At 37.9% G+C, this 16,028-nt stretch overlaps 1 protein-coding gene across 1 annotated transcript in view; it reads left to right on the top strand.

Annotated features, from left to right (window-relative positions):
• Positions 1-14,210, top strand: part of pds5b (PDS5 cohesin associated factor B) — a 61,850-nt gene extending 47,640 nt beyond the window's left edge. The window contains exons 22-34 of the mRNA XM_056270734.1: positions 1,001-1,069; positions 1,330-1,466; positions 2,222-2,345; positions 5,582-5,786; positions 6,777-6,891; positions 7,193-7,325; positions 7,569-7,688; positions 8,679-8,741; positions 8,826-8,968; positions 10,215-10,682; positions 12,644-12,742; positions 12,833-12,941; positions 13,385-14,210. Of these exons, the coding sequence (XP_056126709.1) occupies positions 1,001-1,069; positions 1,330-1,466; positions 2,222-2,345; positions 5,582-5,786; positions 6,777-6,891; positions 7,193-7,325; positions 7,569-7,688; positions 8,679-8,741; positions 8,826-8,968; positions 10,215-10,682; positions 12,644-12,742; positions 12,833-12,941; positions 13,385-13,420 (1,821 nt within the window). The 3' untranslated portion in view covers positions 13,421-14,210. The remainder of the gene's footprint in view (positions 1-1,000; positions 1,070-1,329; positions 1,467-2,221; positions 2,346-5,581; positions 5,787-6,776; positions 6,892-7,192; positions 7,326-7,568; positions 7,689-8,678; positions 8,742-8,825; positions 8,969-10,214; positions 10,683-12,643; positions 12,743-12,832; positions 12,942-13,384) is intronic.
• Positions 14,211-16,028: the final 1,818 nt, after the last annotated feature.

Genomic DNA, 16,028 nt, shown 5'->3' with positions numbered 1-16,028 from the left:
TTAGTGTTCCAATGTATAATATTCTAATATTAAAAAAATATATTCCAATATCATAATGACAATAATAAATATTACATTTTATTACATTTATAGTACACAAACTATATTAAAAATGTGTGTGTGTGTGTGTGTATATACAGTATATATATATATATATATATATATATATACATACTCTATATACACACACACACGCACATTTTTAATATAGTTTGTGTACTTTTTAAGTAAGTATATTTTGGATTGAAATGTTACTGAAAAAATATGCCAAATTATGGCAAAAATAATAGAATATTCATATGATTAAACTGTTATTTAATATATAATTTAAAAATGATTAAATATTAATATTTGTTTATAAAGCCTCAAGGGTGTGTGTATGTGTGTTCTAACTTCAATATAAATAATGACTGTTCTTGAGGTCAGTATGAACGTGAACTAACATGGAAAAAAATAACAAAAACATTAGACATTTAAATTTTTAATCACAATTATTTGCATAACAATGAATCATCAGCCAAAGTTTCATGATCGTGAAAGCACTGCTGATAATGAATGCCATTGCTGGTCAAGAGAGCAGCATTAAATATGCATGTGTTGTTTATTTGCCTGTAGCATGAACTAATTTAGACTCATTTAATTAATGTGATTTTATGGGTGTGTGCTTGCTTAAGGCTCAAATCAACCCAGTATAATTATGAGAGTAAATGCCTGAGAAAGTTCAGAACGTATCAAACAGATGAGATCCCGTTTACTGATCTCATTTGATTAACCTTGTGGGCACAGATTTATTTAATTTGGCTGTAGTTTTAAATCAAGTCGTGTGCTTTAATACACATAGGCGTGTGACACATAATTTGTCTCCTCGCCTCTATTACAAGCAGTGTGGTTATTTTTAGTTGTAACCTTGTTTAGAAAAATGTCAGACCAAGCAATAAAGGGTTCTCCACACTCTCTGGTTTTTGAGGCATCTGATACTGATTTTCTGTTTGCTGCAAAGATTGCTGGCAAGAAAACCACCAAGCTGTGGGTCCCAGATGATGAAGTCTCTCCTGAAACATTGGCTAAGGTGAGACGCTCAGTAAATAAATCACAACTTCAGCTAAGATTTGTCTTTTGCCATTTATTATTCATTTTCCCAGAGTGAATCACATTTCATCCTGTATTGCATTGATTCCCAACAGATATGTCTAGACAGGTTCTTTTCTTCTTTTAGTTTTTTTTCTCTCCTTTATATTTTAAATAAATGACACCTAAACTTGCAGTCACAGGAGATGATACTAGCGAGTAAATTGAGTTTAATGTTCCTCTTGTCTTTGTGCGTTTCAGATTCAGGGTCTGAAACTGATGGTCAGGTGGCTGCTCGGCGTGAAGAACAACCAGAGTAAATCTGGCAACTCCACTCTGAGAATGCTGACGGCTATCCTGAGCAGCGATGGCGATCTGACGGAGCAGGGCAAGATGGGGTGAGTGGCACTTTGAGTCAGTCACACATGCCCTAAATGCATAGTTCCAAACCCTTTACTAGTGACTATCATGAGCTGTGATGTAAAATAAAAAATATAGGTTTTAAGAGCACTCAAAAACAGCATTTACATCCGACAAATAAACACTACCGTTCAAAAGTTTGTAAAGATCCGTAAGATTTTTTTCTGTTTTTGAAAGAAGTCTTATGCTCACCAAGCCTGCATTTGTTTGATCAAACATAGTGAAATTATTAGAATTGAATAATTCTCCATTTTAAAATCTTTTAATATACAATGCATTCGTGTGATCTTCAGTGTCACATGATCCTTCAGAAATCATTAGAATGTGCTGATTTTGGGCTCAAGAAACTTTTCTTATTATCAATGTTGAAAGCAATTGTGCGGCTTAATATTTTTATGGAAACCATTATACATTTTTCAGCATTCTTTGGTGAATAGAAAAACAGCATTTGTTTGAAATAGAAACAGTTTGTACATTATACATTTCTTTGCTGTCACTTTTGATGAATTTAATGCATCCTTGCTGAATAAAATTATTAATTTTTTAATTATTAATTATAAAGGCTGGAAATTATACTTTCATTCTAATAGGAAACTCCAACATCACAATAAATTCATGAACACTTTGGCTGGAAAATGATGGCATACATGGCAAAACATTACTGATGCTTTTATTTGTATGTTGTGATGTGGGAGTGATTTTATGTGCTGGCTTTCTGTGTGTGGGTGTACAGGAAGCCGGACATGTCTCGTCTGCGGCTAGCAGCCGGCTGTGCGATTCTTCGTCTCGCTCAGGAGCCGTGCTACCATGAGATCATCACCCTGGAGCAGTACCAGCTCTGCGCCCTCGTCATCAACGTAAGACCCATCACTGGCTCCTTATCTAACTGCATATTGGTCTAATGTCAAAAAAAAAAAAGATCATAACATTGTTTTAATGGGTTACTCTGCTCTGACTAACAGGCTGGTTGGTTTTGTAGTGATTCACTGTATTCCTGGTCACCCGCCACGCGTTGAAGTCTTATCTGATGTGCAGATTATGACAAACATATCTTTGAGGAAGCCTCACTAAGGGTCACTTAACTGTTGGCTGCAAACCGACCGTTAAAATCAGAAGTCAGCTTCCAAATAATGCCTCTCATTGCAGATGTAGCCTCAGTGTGAATGGTCATTCACAATCCATTTTACCTTTATAAGATGGATGACTGTTTCAGAGTACTACTGGATGTTTAAGCAGAAAAATACGGTGGGAATTAATTGGATTGTTGAAAGTGGGCGTTTCATATTATGGAGCCAGACCAAATGCATGTTTGACCAAAACCAAAGCTTAAGCAGGATGTGCAGGCTGTTAGATAATATTGCTAACTGACAGCCAAAAAGTGACATCAGAAGAAAAATAAAGCGGTTTCAGAGGAAGAAACCGATCAGACTTTCACAGTAGTCTAAATATGTGTATTAACCCTCTGGGGTCTGAGGTGTTTTCTGGGCCCTGGAGGTGTTCTGACATGCTCTGACATCTGTGCTTATTTCTGTTACTTGTGACATTTTCATGGCTAAAGTCTGATTACACTGTATTCAGCACAAACTTTGCTACAATAATATGTCAGCAGCATGTAGGTAAAAGTTTGTAGTTTTGAGATAATGACGTTTATGCGTGGTTTGTGAAAAAACTAAAAAGAACTGTCACTGAAATAATGAAACCCATGAAACCCATACTTATTATTTCTTCACAAGACTTTTGAAAATTGTATCACGTAGCCTAGAATATTTGCTCCAAAACTATGTGAAAATCATCCTGACTACTCATTCAGATAAGACAATAAAGTCTTTTAAAATTTGTATGACGTGTTTTGTGTAAGAAAGCTTTATGCGGGGAGGCGTTAACCACCCATTAATATATAGTGTTTCACACCTGAGAAAGACAAAGACCCTCCCCTAATGGCCCTATTAGGTGCTATCATTATGAGGATCGTTGCACAAAAAATGAGGAGATTTAAAAACGAATGGCTTTTAGATTGTTTGGATTTATTTACAACACAACATAATCCAAATATACACAACAAAGGACAACAAAGCACATTAGTAAACACACTGATCTAAAGATAGAGGCTTGAACAGTCACAACTTTGTGCCATTCCTGAAACATAGTACATACCTGTCATTTCCAAGGTGTTTGATTTTTCATTTTACCATGTTCATGTACAGAGTCTCCTGTGAATGTTGAAGTCAGCAGGACTCATCAGTGGCATCTGGTCCCTGTAAAAAAATAAATTAAAAAAATAAACACCTGTGAACATGCTGATATCAAGAGCAACTATATGGCTGCATGACTTTGGGCATACATTGTAGATTTTTCTGGTTAAAATTGCGATTTTTATATATATATATATATATATATATATATATATATATGTGTGTGTGTATGTGTATACACACACACACACACACAGTGCTTAGAATAAGTGAACACACCCATGCTAAAGTTGACTAAAAAATAATCTTAATGCCTTAACTTAAAAAATGAGGAAAACTCCAACCTTTAGGGACACCACATTTTCTTTGTGAATGAATAATGTATAGCAAATAATTAAATGTTTTTCCTTAAAATACAGGGTGCATACGTCTGGACACCCCTATGTTAAAATCCCATAGATGCAGGCAGATTTTTATTTTTAAAGGCCAGTTATTTCATGGATCCAGGATACTATGCATCCTGATAAAGTTCTCTTGGCCTTTAGAATTAAAATAACCCCACATCATCACATACCCTTCACCATATAGACATGGTTTTATTTCAGTTAGCCTAATAGCTGGTTTGATTTGCATTGAGAGATGATCTTATGGAAAGTACCCCATGCTAATCTCCAGGTATGGTGAAGGGTATGTGATGATGTGCGGCTATTTTAATTCCGAATAATAATAACAATAGCCTATAGCATGCGGCCTATAAATCGTTAAAAAGGAACACTTCAGTACACTAGAGAAAAATATATGTTTATCATGTTACTTCAAATGTTTCCATTCGTTATTTAACAGTAAACATGGTTCTAAACATTATAATATTCACCATATTAGAGTAAACACTGATACTAGCCTCACATCATGCTGTGTTTTATTATCAAACATAAAAACATCCTCGTGTCGTATGTATATTTATTTCCTGCCTGTCTAAGCTATAGTTCATATTTCAACATGTTTCCGTCGATTTCATAAATTTTAGTCTAGCAACAGTTCAACTGGAATGTTAAGTTTATGCAACAATAACACTAACTAATATATTTCATAATACATTTCTTACCTTACATCTTTCTTGTCTTCAAATCGCGTTCTTCTTCTGAGGTAAATCCAATGTAAGCTCACTGCGTGTCTTCCAAACTCGACGAAAAGCAGAGGACTTATGAAGTTTGGTGCTTTGTTTTTTAGGTAATGAGCGCGTTCGCGTTCCTGCGTGGAGATTTGCATATCAATCTCTTTTGCGTGCGTGGGCGTGGTCAAATTAAAAATAATGAGCAAGCGTTTGAGAAACTGGACATCTTGTTGGTTATATACAAATTACTTAAACAGTGAAAATTTGTTTTCGTTTTGAATCAGATCATTTAAAAGTACACATTTAAATGATTATAAAGATATATATCTCATGCCTGGGTGAATAGTATTCGCTGAGTTTTGTTTCAGTTTAGAGACGTGCTCCAAAAAAAAAGTTCACGGTGAGGGAGAGCCAGAAAGCACACCCTGTTTATTTTCTTTATTTTACAAAAGCACAATGTTTTATTTCGATTGTAAGTGGACACATAAAAAAGAAAACATTTAACAGTTTATTTTTTCATATTTCTTAAGTCTTTATGACCAAAAATGACGGAGTATTTTAAGTCTATTTTACTGCTATGTGAAAAAAATCGAGCAAAACGCGCCGGCGCGTTTGCCGACCCCAGAGGGTTAAGAAATTAATTGAGGGTCCGTTTTGATTTTGGTGGTGGCACTTAACCCTAGGTCGCTGCAAGGTTATTGTTCCTGGAGTGTTTTGTAAAACTGTTGATGAAAAGCATCAGCTAAATGACTCCTTAGGAACTAATTAGTGTTCTTGTCTTTCTCAGGACGAGTGCTATCAGGTGCGACAGGCCTTCGCCCAGAAGCTGCACAAAGGTCTGTGCAGATTGCGTCTGCCGCTGGAGTACCTGGCCGTGTTCACGTTGTGTGCCAAAGACCCGGTGAAGGAGCGCAGGGCGCACGCCCGTCAGTGCCTGGTCAAAAACATCAACTTGCGCAGGGAGTACCTGAAACAGCACGCAGCAGTCAGCGGTAAGGACAGTCCGTCTAAATCCTGCTCTCATTTATGTTTTTTTATAAAAAGAAACTTACAACACCACTGGTAAGTCAGTTTTTCGATCAAACGACTCTTCGGAGTTATTTTAATAAAACTGTACAAAAAGATTCATTCCTGTCCAGCTTTAGCTACCCGCATTTGTAATTGATTTTCTGTAGTAGTAGTAGTAAACAGTTTTTGGTTTAAGTGTGCTGTTTATTACAGTGTTTTAAGTAGAGTTGTATTTGTATAGACTTTCAATGAATCAGTACAAAAAGATTACTTAAGCCACTACTGTATTATAAGGTTGGGAATCTTTAGGCACCTCACGATTCATTTAGATTTGATTCAGGTCACAATGCCATTCCAAATTTATTCTCAGTGCATCTTAATATTTTCAGCAACATCAGTTATTAATAATTAATGTAAAAATAGCCCTTTTTTCTGGGTTGATCCACAGTCCTTCCAAAGAGCCTTCCAATGAATCAATCGGTTTATAGTTATGAACGATTATTTGAGGTGAGGGCGCTTTTAAAAGCTAAAAGAATCATTCCGGAATCAGAAGCAGAATCAAATTCCTTATTAAAGAGGCACACACATGTGGTGTGTTTGTGTGCTAGTGATCTTTATTAGTTTATATGCACGCGTCCTGCACAGTGAAATCTTGAGATGCTCTGCTGAACTGTTCATCAGGGTCATTATGCAGAAGACTCTGTTGTTATGTCTGTCCTGTCAGGTGGATTTGCCAGTCCATCGTGTTGGTTTCTTCATCTGTTGGTTTTGGAATTAATTCATTGCATGTCACCATTTTGTTTTAATTTGTTAGTTTCAGACCCTTTGAGAATGTGAACCTTTTCCAATTGTAATTCATATTCATGAACCGCAGTACACACCCATGCTATTGTAAAATATTGTGGGACCTGGAAAATGCCCAGGATTTTATAATACTCGCATAAACTGTGTGTGTTTGTGTGCGTGTACTGCAGAGAAGCTGATATCTCTCCTGCCGGAATATGTGGTGCCATATGCAATTCACCTTTTGGTCCATGACCCAGACTACGTGAAAGTCCAGGACATTGAGCAGCTCAAAGACATCAAAGAGTGAGTCCACACGAGCTCCACCGGCTTCTCTTCCATCTTTAATCTGAGAATGTTTATCTCTTCATTAGGTTGTCATTTCAAGCTTTGGATGAGATATTTGTTACCAATATGTTGCCCTTCAAAGTTTCATAAACAGTGGAGAAAATGTGCAGCTTGTTAGATGTTTGGCTGGCTGCCGAAAACACTGATAAATGGTGTTCCAGAGTTGCCATCTGCCTTTAATCTTGAAAATGATGTTTCTCTCTCCCTTCCTCTCTCTCTGTCACTCTCTCTCTCTCTCATATCTTCTCTTTCCCTTCAGGGCTTTATGGTTTGTTTTGGAAATCCTAATGGCCAAAAATGAAAACAACAGCCATGCGTTTATCAGGAAAATGGTGGAAAACATAAAACAGACAAAAGATGGACAGTGTCCGGATGATCCCAAGATTAATGAGGTCTTTCTTGTTTCAAGGATGCTTTGCTTTTTTCATGTGGCTATTCAAAAGTTGTTCTAACAGGGAAAATCTTAGAAATGTAAATGATTTTCAGAACTGGACATTTATGAAGTACTAACAAAACTTGTAAATATCTATAGTCATTTATAAATATTTTATACCATTATATCGCCCATGCCCATATAAATGTTTTTGTTTACACTGTCCTCAATTATCTCTCTTCTCTCTCTTTCTCCTCTCCAGAAACTGTACACAGTGTGTGATGTAGCCATGAACATCGTCATCTCCAAGAGCACCACATACAGTCTAGAGTCGCCTAAAGATCCTGTACTGCCTGCACGCTATTTCACACAACCGGACAAGGTGCTTAATTGCTGCCTTTCTAGGATATATATTTTTTTTGATTATGGGAATTCTTTTTGCTGGAAAAGGGACAGGAAAGTGGATGTCAGTATAGGATTATGTCAGTATAGGATAGAGAGTCAGTATAGGATTGTGACTGGATTTGAACCCATATCTCCCATAAACAGCAGCTCTTTTTTTAATGTATTATGAACCATACACATTTCTGCCCTGGAGTGGAAAAGTCATGAAATCTTAGAGTAATTGACCCTTCGCAGGGAGTTTGATTGACAGGCGATCTGACCAATCATCATCCACCGAATCCGCCATTTTTGTCCGACAAAGCAGTCAGGAAAGTAAGTAGATTAACGTTGGAGGATTTGAACTTGAAAAATGGTGTGTACTGACATCTTTCCACGGTTAAAACAACATTCCTTCTTATGTTCATTCATGTTCATTTAATGCTATAAATCAACTAGAAGGAAGAGATGATCGGTTCACGAGCAGCATTAAGAGGCTCTACAGCGATCTGTCAGACACATTAAACAATAAATACCGTTTTGTGGCTCTTTAAATTTCTTTAGAAAATGACCAAATTTGAAAGGTGAGACTTTGTTTAATATCAAAAGTAACCTGGTCTGTCCTGTCTGTCAGCGCGTTGTCAGTGTCCTCTCTGCTCCGCGATGTATTTTTCACTTTGTGAGAACATGGTGTGGCGTGAGAGCGGCATGGCTTGTCGGACATAGCAACAGTAACTAAAGGGGGCGGGTCTTTGCGAACGGTCAATTGAAACGTCTGTACTGTATAGAAAATGTTCTTGTTGAGCTTTTTTTGCATGCAAAATAAGCTTAACACCTTTATCTAGTCAGAAGTCATATCAATTTTGATTGGTTAGCAGGTGTGGAAGACCTGCTGATGGTACAAACTAAATCAGTTTCAAAAAAAGTTTGTTCAAAATGATTTTTCTCCCACTCGATCACAATTTCTTTCAATGTCCTCGCTGCCTTTCAGAATTTCAGTAACACAAAAAACTATCTGCCTCCTGAGATGAAGTCGTTCTTCACCCCAGGAAAGGTACATATTCGCCTTCTATTCTGTGCTTTTAACCTTCTTCAGTCCAATAGGGCTGTGAGATTGACTGCCTGATTCTCTCCGCAGCCTAAGGCAGCAAACGTGCTGGGCGCCGTGAACAAGCCTCTGTCCGCCACAGGAAAACTGCAGACCAAACTCTCACGAATGGAGACCATCAGCAACGCCAGCAGCAACTCCAACCCCAGCTCCCCCGGCCGCAGTAAAGGACGGTTAGTGTCTCAAACAACACAAACACAATTAGCTCACATGTATGTGTGAGGAGGAAGCGAAGGCAGCACTCGGGACTACGAAAGATCGTCCTTTCTACTAGAGATGGGAAGTCTCATTCATTTTAAGTTAGTTTTTTTAGTGTTGTTTTTGATTCTTTAAGATTCTTTACATTTGCATGCAAATTACACTAAAGTTGTAGTTACATGTTCTTTTTTTGTAGTAAACTATTTTTGGTTAAAAAATACTGTTCATCGCCATGTTTTTGGGTAGTAGGACAAAATTCTACCTTATATTTGAGAAGTGTACAAACGCTTTGCAGTTTGGTTAAACCAATGCATTAACAACCAATGTAAAAGTTTGTTGTTTGTAATCTGACCTCACTATAGGTTGTAGGGGAAAACACCATATCATGGCTAGAGATAGCTTTTGCTCTGAATGCAAGAAACAACCCATCTAACCGGCGATTTTGAAAATGTGTAGTTTAGCACATTCCTAAAAACGACATATTATTTGCATGATCTGTTCAGTAGCATAAATTTGATCCAGATGTCCTGTAAAACCAATGGTGGTGTGCATAAATACACAAGCGTTATAAATAACATTTGACACACTCCCTCTCCTAAAACTGTAATATTGTTGTAACACTGAGCTCTCTGCAGTTTGATCTTAAGCCTCATCTGAATCCATTTTATGTTATTAACACAAATTTTCATACTGCAAATTCTGGCTGTGGTATTAAATCCTGCTGTGGACTAAACAAGCTCTATTGAGGTCACAGTGCTTTGTAATCATACCGCCTTTGTAAGCATCCACACGAGTGAAGGCAGGAAAGGTAGGTGTGCGGTGGCTTTCTCCAACTCATTGGGTTATTGAATAGGTGTCATTGAGATTCTTTTGAATGGAGTGTTTTATGTATCTGCGTCACGAAGGCACAATAATTGCTGTTTCCTTTTACCTGTGCTACACTGAAAGAGCACTCTGGGGATGTACTGCTCAATGGCATTGAGATGACTCATGCCGTCCCTCTAGATTTACAATGGCCAAACCCGTAGCTGTCTTTATAATATGACCAAGACAAACACGAGAAATGCCTTGAAGTTTGTCTTTCTTGGAGTCTTTTATTATTGGTTTCTTTTCTTCACATTCTTCAATTAGTTGCGAATGCCTTTAACAAGATTTATAAGAAAAAAAAAATCAAAGAGCAACTTGTCTCGCACTGCATGTGCATTTCTTTTCTCACCCCAGACTGGACTCGGCTGAAGTGGACCACAGTGAGAATGAAGACATTTCAATGAAGAGCCCGTCTGAGACAGAAAAGCCCAGCAGGGGGCGCAAGCGAGGCGCTGCAGCCAGCCAAGATGACAAGGGCCAGGAGTCCAAACCCAAGCGGGGCCGTAAGAAAGCAGCCAACACGAGCACTGATGATGCTGAGGACCAATGGGGCGAGGACAGCAGCATGGCAGAGCCGACCATGGAGACCGAAGACGAACAGAACAGCCCACCCAAGAAGGGGCGGCGAGGACGGCCCCCCAAATCAGCAGCCGCAAAGGACGAGACACCCAGCAAGGGCAGGAGGGGTCGCAGGAAGGCTGCTCCACCTGTAGATGAGGAGAATGAGGAAGAGCAGCAAGAGGAAGAGGAGGAGGAAGAGGATGACGCAGGCAGTGAGAATATGGAGGTGAAGCCCAAAGGCAGACGAGGACGGAAACCAAGGTGGGTGGCTGCCTGTATGCACTTCTGTTCTTCTTCATCTATTATTATTATTATTATTATTTATCATATATACTGTATATGACACAATCAAGTGTCAGTGGCTTTGGAACATCGGGAGAAGACATGAAGAATTTTGACGATAATTGTATAGGTTTATATAGCCTTCAACCTAATATTGGAAGTTTTTATTGGTTGCTCCATGAATGTTGCAAAGCAACTAGCGATGGTACGACAAAACACCATTTTTTTTTATTATATGTGAATGCTGTTTTATGTGAATATTACAACACGAGGGGAGCACAAAGCTTTGTTTACAAAAGAAAGTAAAGGTTGCAACCATGGAAATATTTGGATTCGTGCTGAATGAGAGAGGCACATGAGCCCATACATTTAAGCCATTTGTCGGCTTTGTGTTCTGTTTTGCGATCTGGCAATTTTCCACGAATTGAAAGAAAAACACTGTAGGACAGATACATTTTTAAGGCCCGTTCACACCAAGAACGATAACCATTAAGATATAGTTCTAAAAATCATTCTCGGTATTAAAAAATAGCACAGTTCACACCACATCTATAACGATGATAATGGCACTGAGAAACAATATCGTTGAAATTACTTTCAGAACGATTTTATCCAGCTAATGAATGATAAAAACATTGGCAGCCATTTTGAATCCATCCTGCTGTTACAAGCTCGAGGAAGTGACAGACCAGCACACGCTGAGAAAAAACAGAACAATATCGTCCGCTGGTGTGGACGCTAATTTAGTTATTGGTCTTGGTGTGAACGGGCATTTACTTGCATATCAAATTCTATTTAACAGTTTGAGCTTGTTAGACTTGGTAAGGCACATCCAGTTTATTTGTGTAGCGCGTATCACACACCCCTGTAATTTAGTTTTGCTTTCTCTGGCAGCACATCAAATAGGCTATAGCCTAAATGTCTCTCACTTGCAAATTAACTATTCATACCTTTTACAACAAGTGTCATTTACTTTGGAACTTCGGGGGAAGACATGAAGATATTAGACAAGAGATGGTATCTGTCCTGCTCGTGTCCCAAATCTCTCTCAGAGTGCTATTTATGATGACGCATTTATCTTTGTGGGGAAATATAAAACAAATGGTTTTTTGTTTTGTTTTTTCAACTTTCTTATATTTTTTAGGTTACCATTATTTACTGATATTTATTTCAATGTTTTACAGGCTGTAGTGTGTTGTTTCACTGACGGAAACGCTAAAATAAACACGTTATATATATATGTGGCCACTTTATTAGGTACACCTAGCTTAAAATTGAGACTAATTAGACCAGGCAGCATTTTTTCAATCTTCTATTGTCCAATTTTGGTGGGCTGCGTGTGAATTGTAGCTTTAGTTTCCTGTTCTCAGCTGACAGGAGTCTTTTGCAGACCTCGGCTCGGTTGTAACTAGTGCTTATTTGAGTTACTGTTGCCTTTCTATCAGCTCGAACCAGTCTAGCCATTCTCCTCTGACCTCTGGCATCAACAAGGCATTTTCACACACAGAACTGCCGGTCACTGGACATTTTCTCTTTTTCTGACCATTCTCTGCAAACCCTAGAGATGGTTGTGCGTGTAAATCCTAGTGGATCAGCAGTTTCTGAAATACTTAGACCAGCCCGTCTGGCACCAACAACCATGCCACTTTTAAAATCACTTAAATCACGTTTCCTCCCCATTCTGAGGCTGTTTGAACTTCAGCAGATCGTCTTGACCATCTACGTGCCTAAATGCATTGATTTGCTGCCATGTGATTTTCTGATTAGATATTTGCATTAACCCACCCTGCCACTGTCAAAGTCTGCCTAAATAATATTCATGAACTGCATACCAAATTGAGTCTGTACTATGGATAATGTAGAAAAACTGCTACTGGAAGTTCCTGAATACCCATAAACCCTTTTTTAACATGTTTAAAAATGTTTTTTTTTTTTCGCAGAGCGGAGGTATCAGAGGCCGCCAGTGATTCTGTGGAATCCACACCTCAGAAAAGGAGAGGACGGCCTCCAAAGTCACAGACAGCAGCAAGGAAAGCCAGGTACACAGACCCATGTTGCTAAAAGCTCAGCCTACATGTGTGTCTAGGTCTGTTTCATGGGTTTCATTCGACTCATATAATCTGTTTCAGTGGTGGGAGATCAAAAGCTGCCGCCAACCAGGAAGAGGAGTCTGAAGAGGAGATGGACACAGCCCAACAGAGTGAAGAGGAAGAGGATGAGTCAATGGACTCACCGAAAGTGAGTTTCCATTCGCTTGAATTCCCACAGTTATAGAAAGCCCAATTAGCTGATTTAAAAACATTTTGGTATCTAGGCAAGGAAGATAAACATCTTAAAAGTCTATCTTTAAAACACTTAGGAAGATCTTCGGTTTGGAGACTGGAGATTCGTACCAGAAATATAATAATTGTTTAAATATATAAATTCCACATAGAAACCCACTCCAGAAATCTGTATGAAAATAAAAATAAAATCTGATATTTATCATGAATAACTTGGTCATATAAATTAATTGGTCAGAAATCTTGAAATGTTTAACTATTTAACTCTATTATTTCCGTGTAGAAAAATGCTCCAGAAATTTGTATCTAGTAATCATGAATGACCATAAATGTCATGGGAATTCATTGATCAGTAACATTGAAACTGTTGAGAATATGTACTAATGACATGTTTTATAGGTGCGACGGAAGGTTGGAAGAAGGGACAGAAGATGAGTGCTTACAGACACAAAACGCAAGATTGATTGGAGATTGCTATACTTAAGGAAAAAGTCCCAAAAAGAGGAGTGAACTTGTGGAAAGTTTGGACTTTGGAGCCATGCATCTGCTTCAGCTGTATTTTGCCGTCTTTTTCTGCCGTATGCTTCTGCCCCACCTATCCACCATGACTTGTGGTTCGTTTTCCATTGTTATGTGTGCCGACCATGTGATCTTAATCTTATGAGAAAGTGTAAATAGTTTTTGGGCTCTTACTCCCCAACCCCCCCCCCCCCCCCCCCCACCCCAAGGTTAGGGAGGCAACTTGTATAGCTTTTACCTCCAGCTTTAAATATATTGCACCAGCTGATCTGTCTAAGTAAAGGAAAAAAAAAATCTGAACAACTTTTAGCAGTACTGTATGTGTCCTCTGTGTCTTCTGTATATCATTCTGTACTGTGCTACACGAATAACCATTTTGTAGGTCCATTTTTTTTATTATTTGTTTGTCATTTTATCCTTTCCTTTTTTTAACCCTACTCATTTGTGTAATTCTTGTGTGCATATGGTTGTGCATGTGCAAATGTGCCTCTGCAGATAAAAGAAACACTGGTCTGATGATAAATTCATGTCTTTGTTACATTTTACAGCCCAGTATTGATTTTTATCAGTGTTTGAAACAGGGAGGAGATGGTACAGAGCATTGGTTTTAATATTGGCCGTGTTGGGAAACAATTGAAGATTCTTCCCCCACCACCAAAATCAGTTTTTCAGTCTGCTGAACCAATAAAATATTCTGTATAAATAACTTGCGTATTTATTTATTGATAATGTAGTGTTCATTTAGGCAGGGCTTTTAAAAATTTTTTATGCCACTGACCTCAAAATATTATGAGCCCATTTTGAGGAATCATCTTTCTAAAATATAATGGCAGCTTTACATTTTCATGTAAATGTTTTTTTTATACTGTGAAGTATATTTAGTAAAATATGATCTGGTAAATATATAGTTATAATTTTTTTCTAAGAGTACTTTTAGATTTCAACTCAGATGCAAAACTATGGCTGGTAATGGAATGAATAAATTGTGATTAATGTCTTTAAGGATAACAGATGCCGATAACTATATTAACGTCTACACCAACACAAGATAACATTTTGTTTATTATAAGCACGTGCTGCAGTTTTGAGCTCTTTAAAGCAGAATGAATTCTGATTGGCTGTCAATGTTTTTATCATTCAGCTGGATTAAGGCGTTCTGAACGTGATTCCAACAATATCCTCTGTGCCGGGACGGCCTTACAGTATAAGATCACGCTATCTGGGTTCTGCGAAGTGAGAAAGAGCGACCGACCGAGTTTGGACGCTGGACGGTCCACATTTAAACCAAATTTATGATCAAGCCAATCATTTATTTGGCATCATTCAAGTGCCATAAGATGCAAAAGAGCGTGCTGTCTGTGAAGCGGCGTTTGTGTTGTGACGCGCGAACATCTGTCCAGAAGATCCAGATTAAAACAAATGTTGATTGAGGCTATTCAAATAAATAAAGACATCATAAGGTCAAACAGAATCTACAAGTAGTTGTTCGGCCACTGAAACTTTGAAATCCATCTTGTCAAATGATAAACCATGCCTTTTCGTTAAGTCTGCTTACATATTTCAAGTTTTGTGAGCATTTGGTTAAAAGCAAACCGTTAACAGAACAAATATTGTTTTTCATGCACCGTCTGCTTACCAGCTGCTGTGTGGCATTTACCGGTAGCCTTAAAACTGGAAATCTATTAGACTGCATTTAACTTTGCAACATGAAGCCGTTTTGTACAATTATAACAGCTTTGTGCAGGACTGTCATTTGCATGCATTTATACACCCACACTATGTAAGAAGAACTCTACTTGCTGCCAACTGCAACTGAGAATTAAGTAAATAAGACAAACAATTCAGTGTTGGTTTAAGCAAAGGCTCTTAACGGCCATTTACACACTGGTATTTGAGTGATCTATCTATCTATCTATCTATCTATCTATCTATCTATCTATCTATCTATCTATCTATCTATCTATCTATCTATCTGTCTGTCTGTCTGTCTGTCTGTCTGTCTGTCTGTCTGTCTGTCTGTCTGTCTATCTATCTATCTATCCATCTATCTATCTATCTATCTATCTATCTATCTATCTATCTATCTATCTATCTATCTATCTATCTATCTATCTATCTATCTATCTATCTATCTATCTATCTATCTATCTATCTATCTATCTATCTATCTATCTATCTATCTATCTATCTATCTATCTATCTATCATCTTTTGTAGCCTAGAAATCACAGTTAGTTTTTTTTTTTAGCTGTTTAACTATTATTTATTTACACCACTTGTCTTTTGTCTCGCAAACTGTAGTAAAAGTCTGAATCATCCTTAAGTAAATGAAAATCCTGCTTAGGCTCAATCGTTTGCCATGTGTCACTGTGTGTATTGTTGTTGTGTTGAGGTCACGTGACTGTGCTGACCAATCGGAGTAGGGATGTTACGCCGCGCACTAGTCCTGTGTTCCCTGTTCTCTCATTCAATTCCCTCATCCGTCTCCCGTCTAGTAGTTACATAGCGATATCCGATTCATTTAA

Source organism: Rhinichthys klamathensis, unplaced genomic scaffold, assembly GCF_029890125.1.
Source record: "Rhinichthys klamathensis goyatoka isolate OS25496 unplaced genomic scaffold, OSU_Roscu_1.1 h1tg000308l_1, whole genome shotgun sequence".
NCBI lineage: Eukaryota > Metazoa > Chordata > Actinopteri > Cypriniformes > Leuciscidae > Rhinichthys > Rhinichthys klamathensis.
Note: the sequence above shows the minus strand (reverse complement) of the source record. Positions and strands in the feature narration are given on the sequence as shown.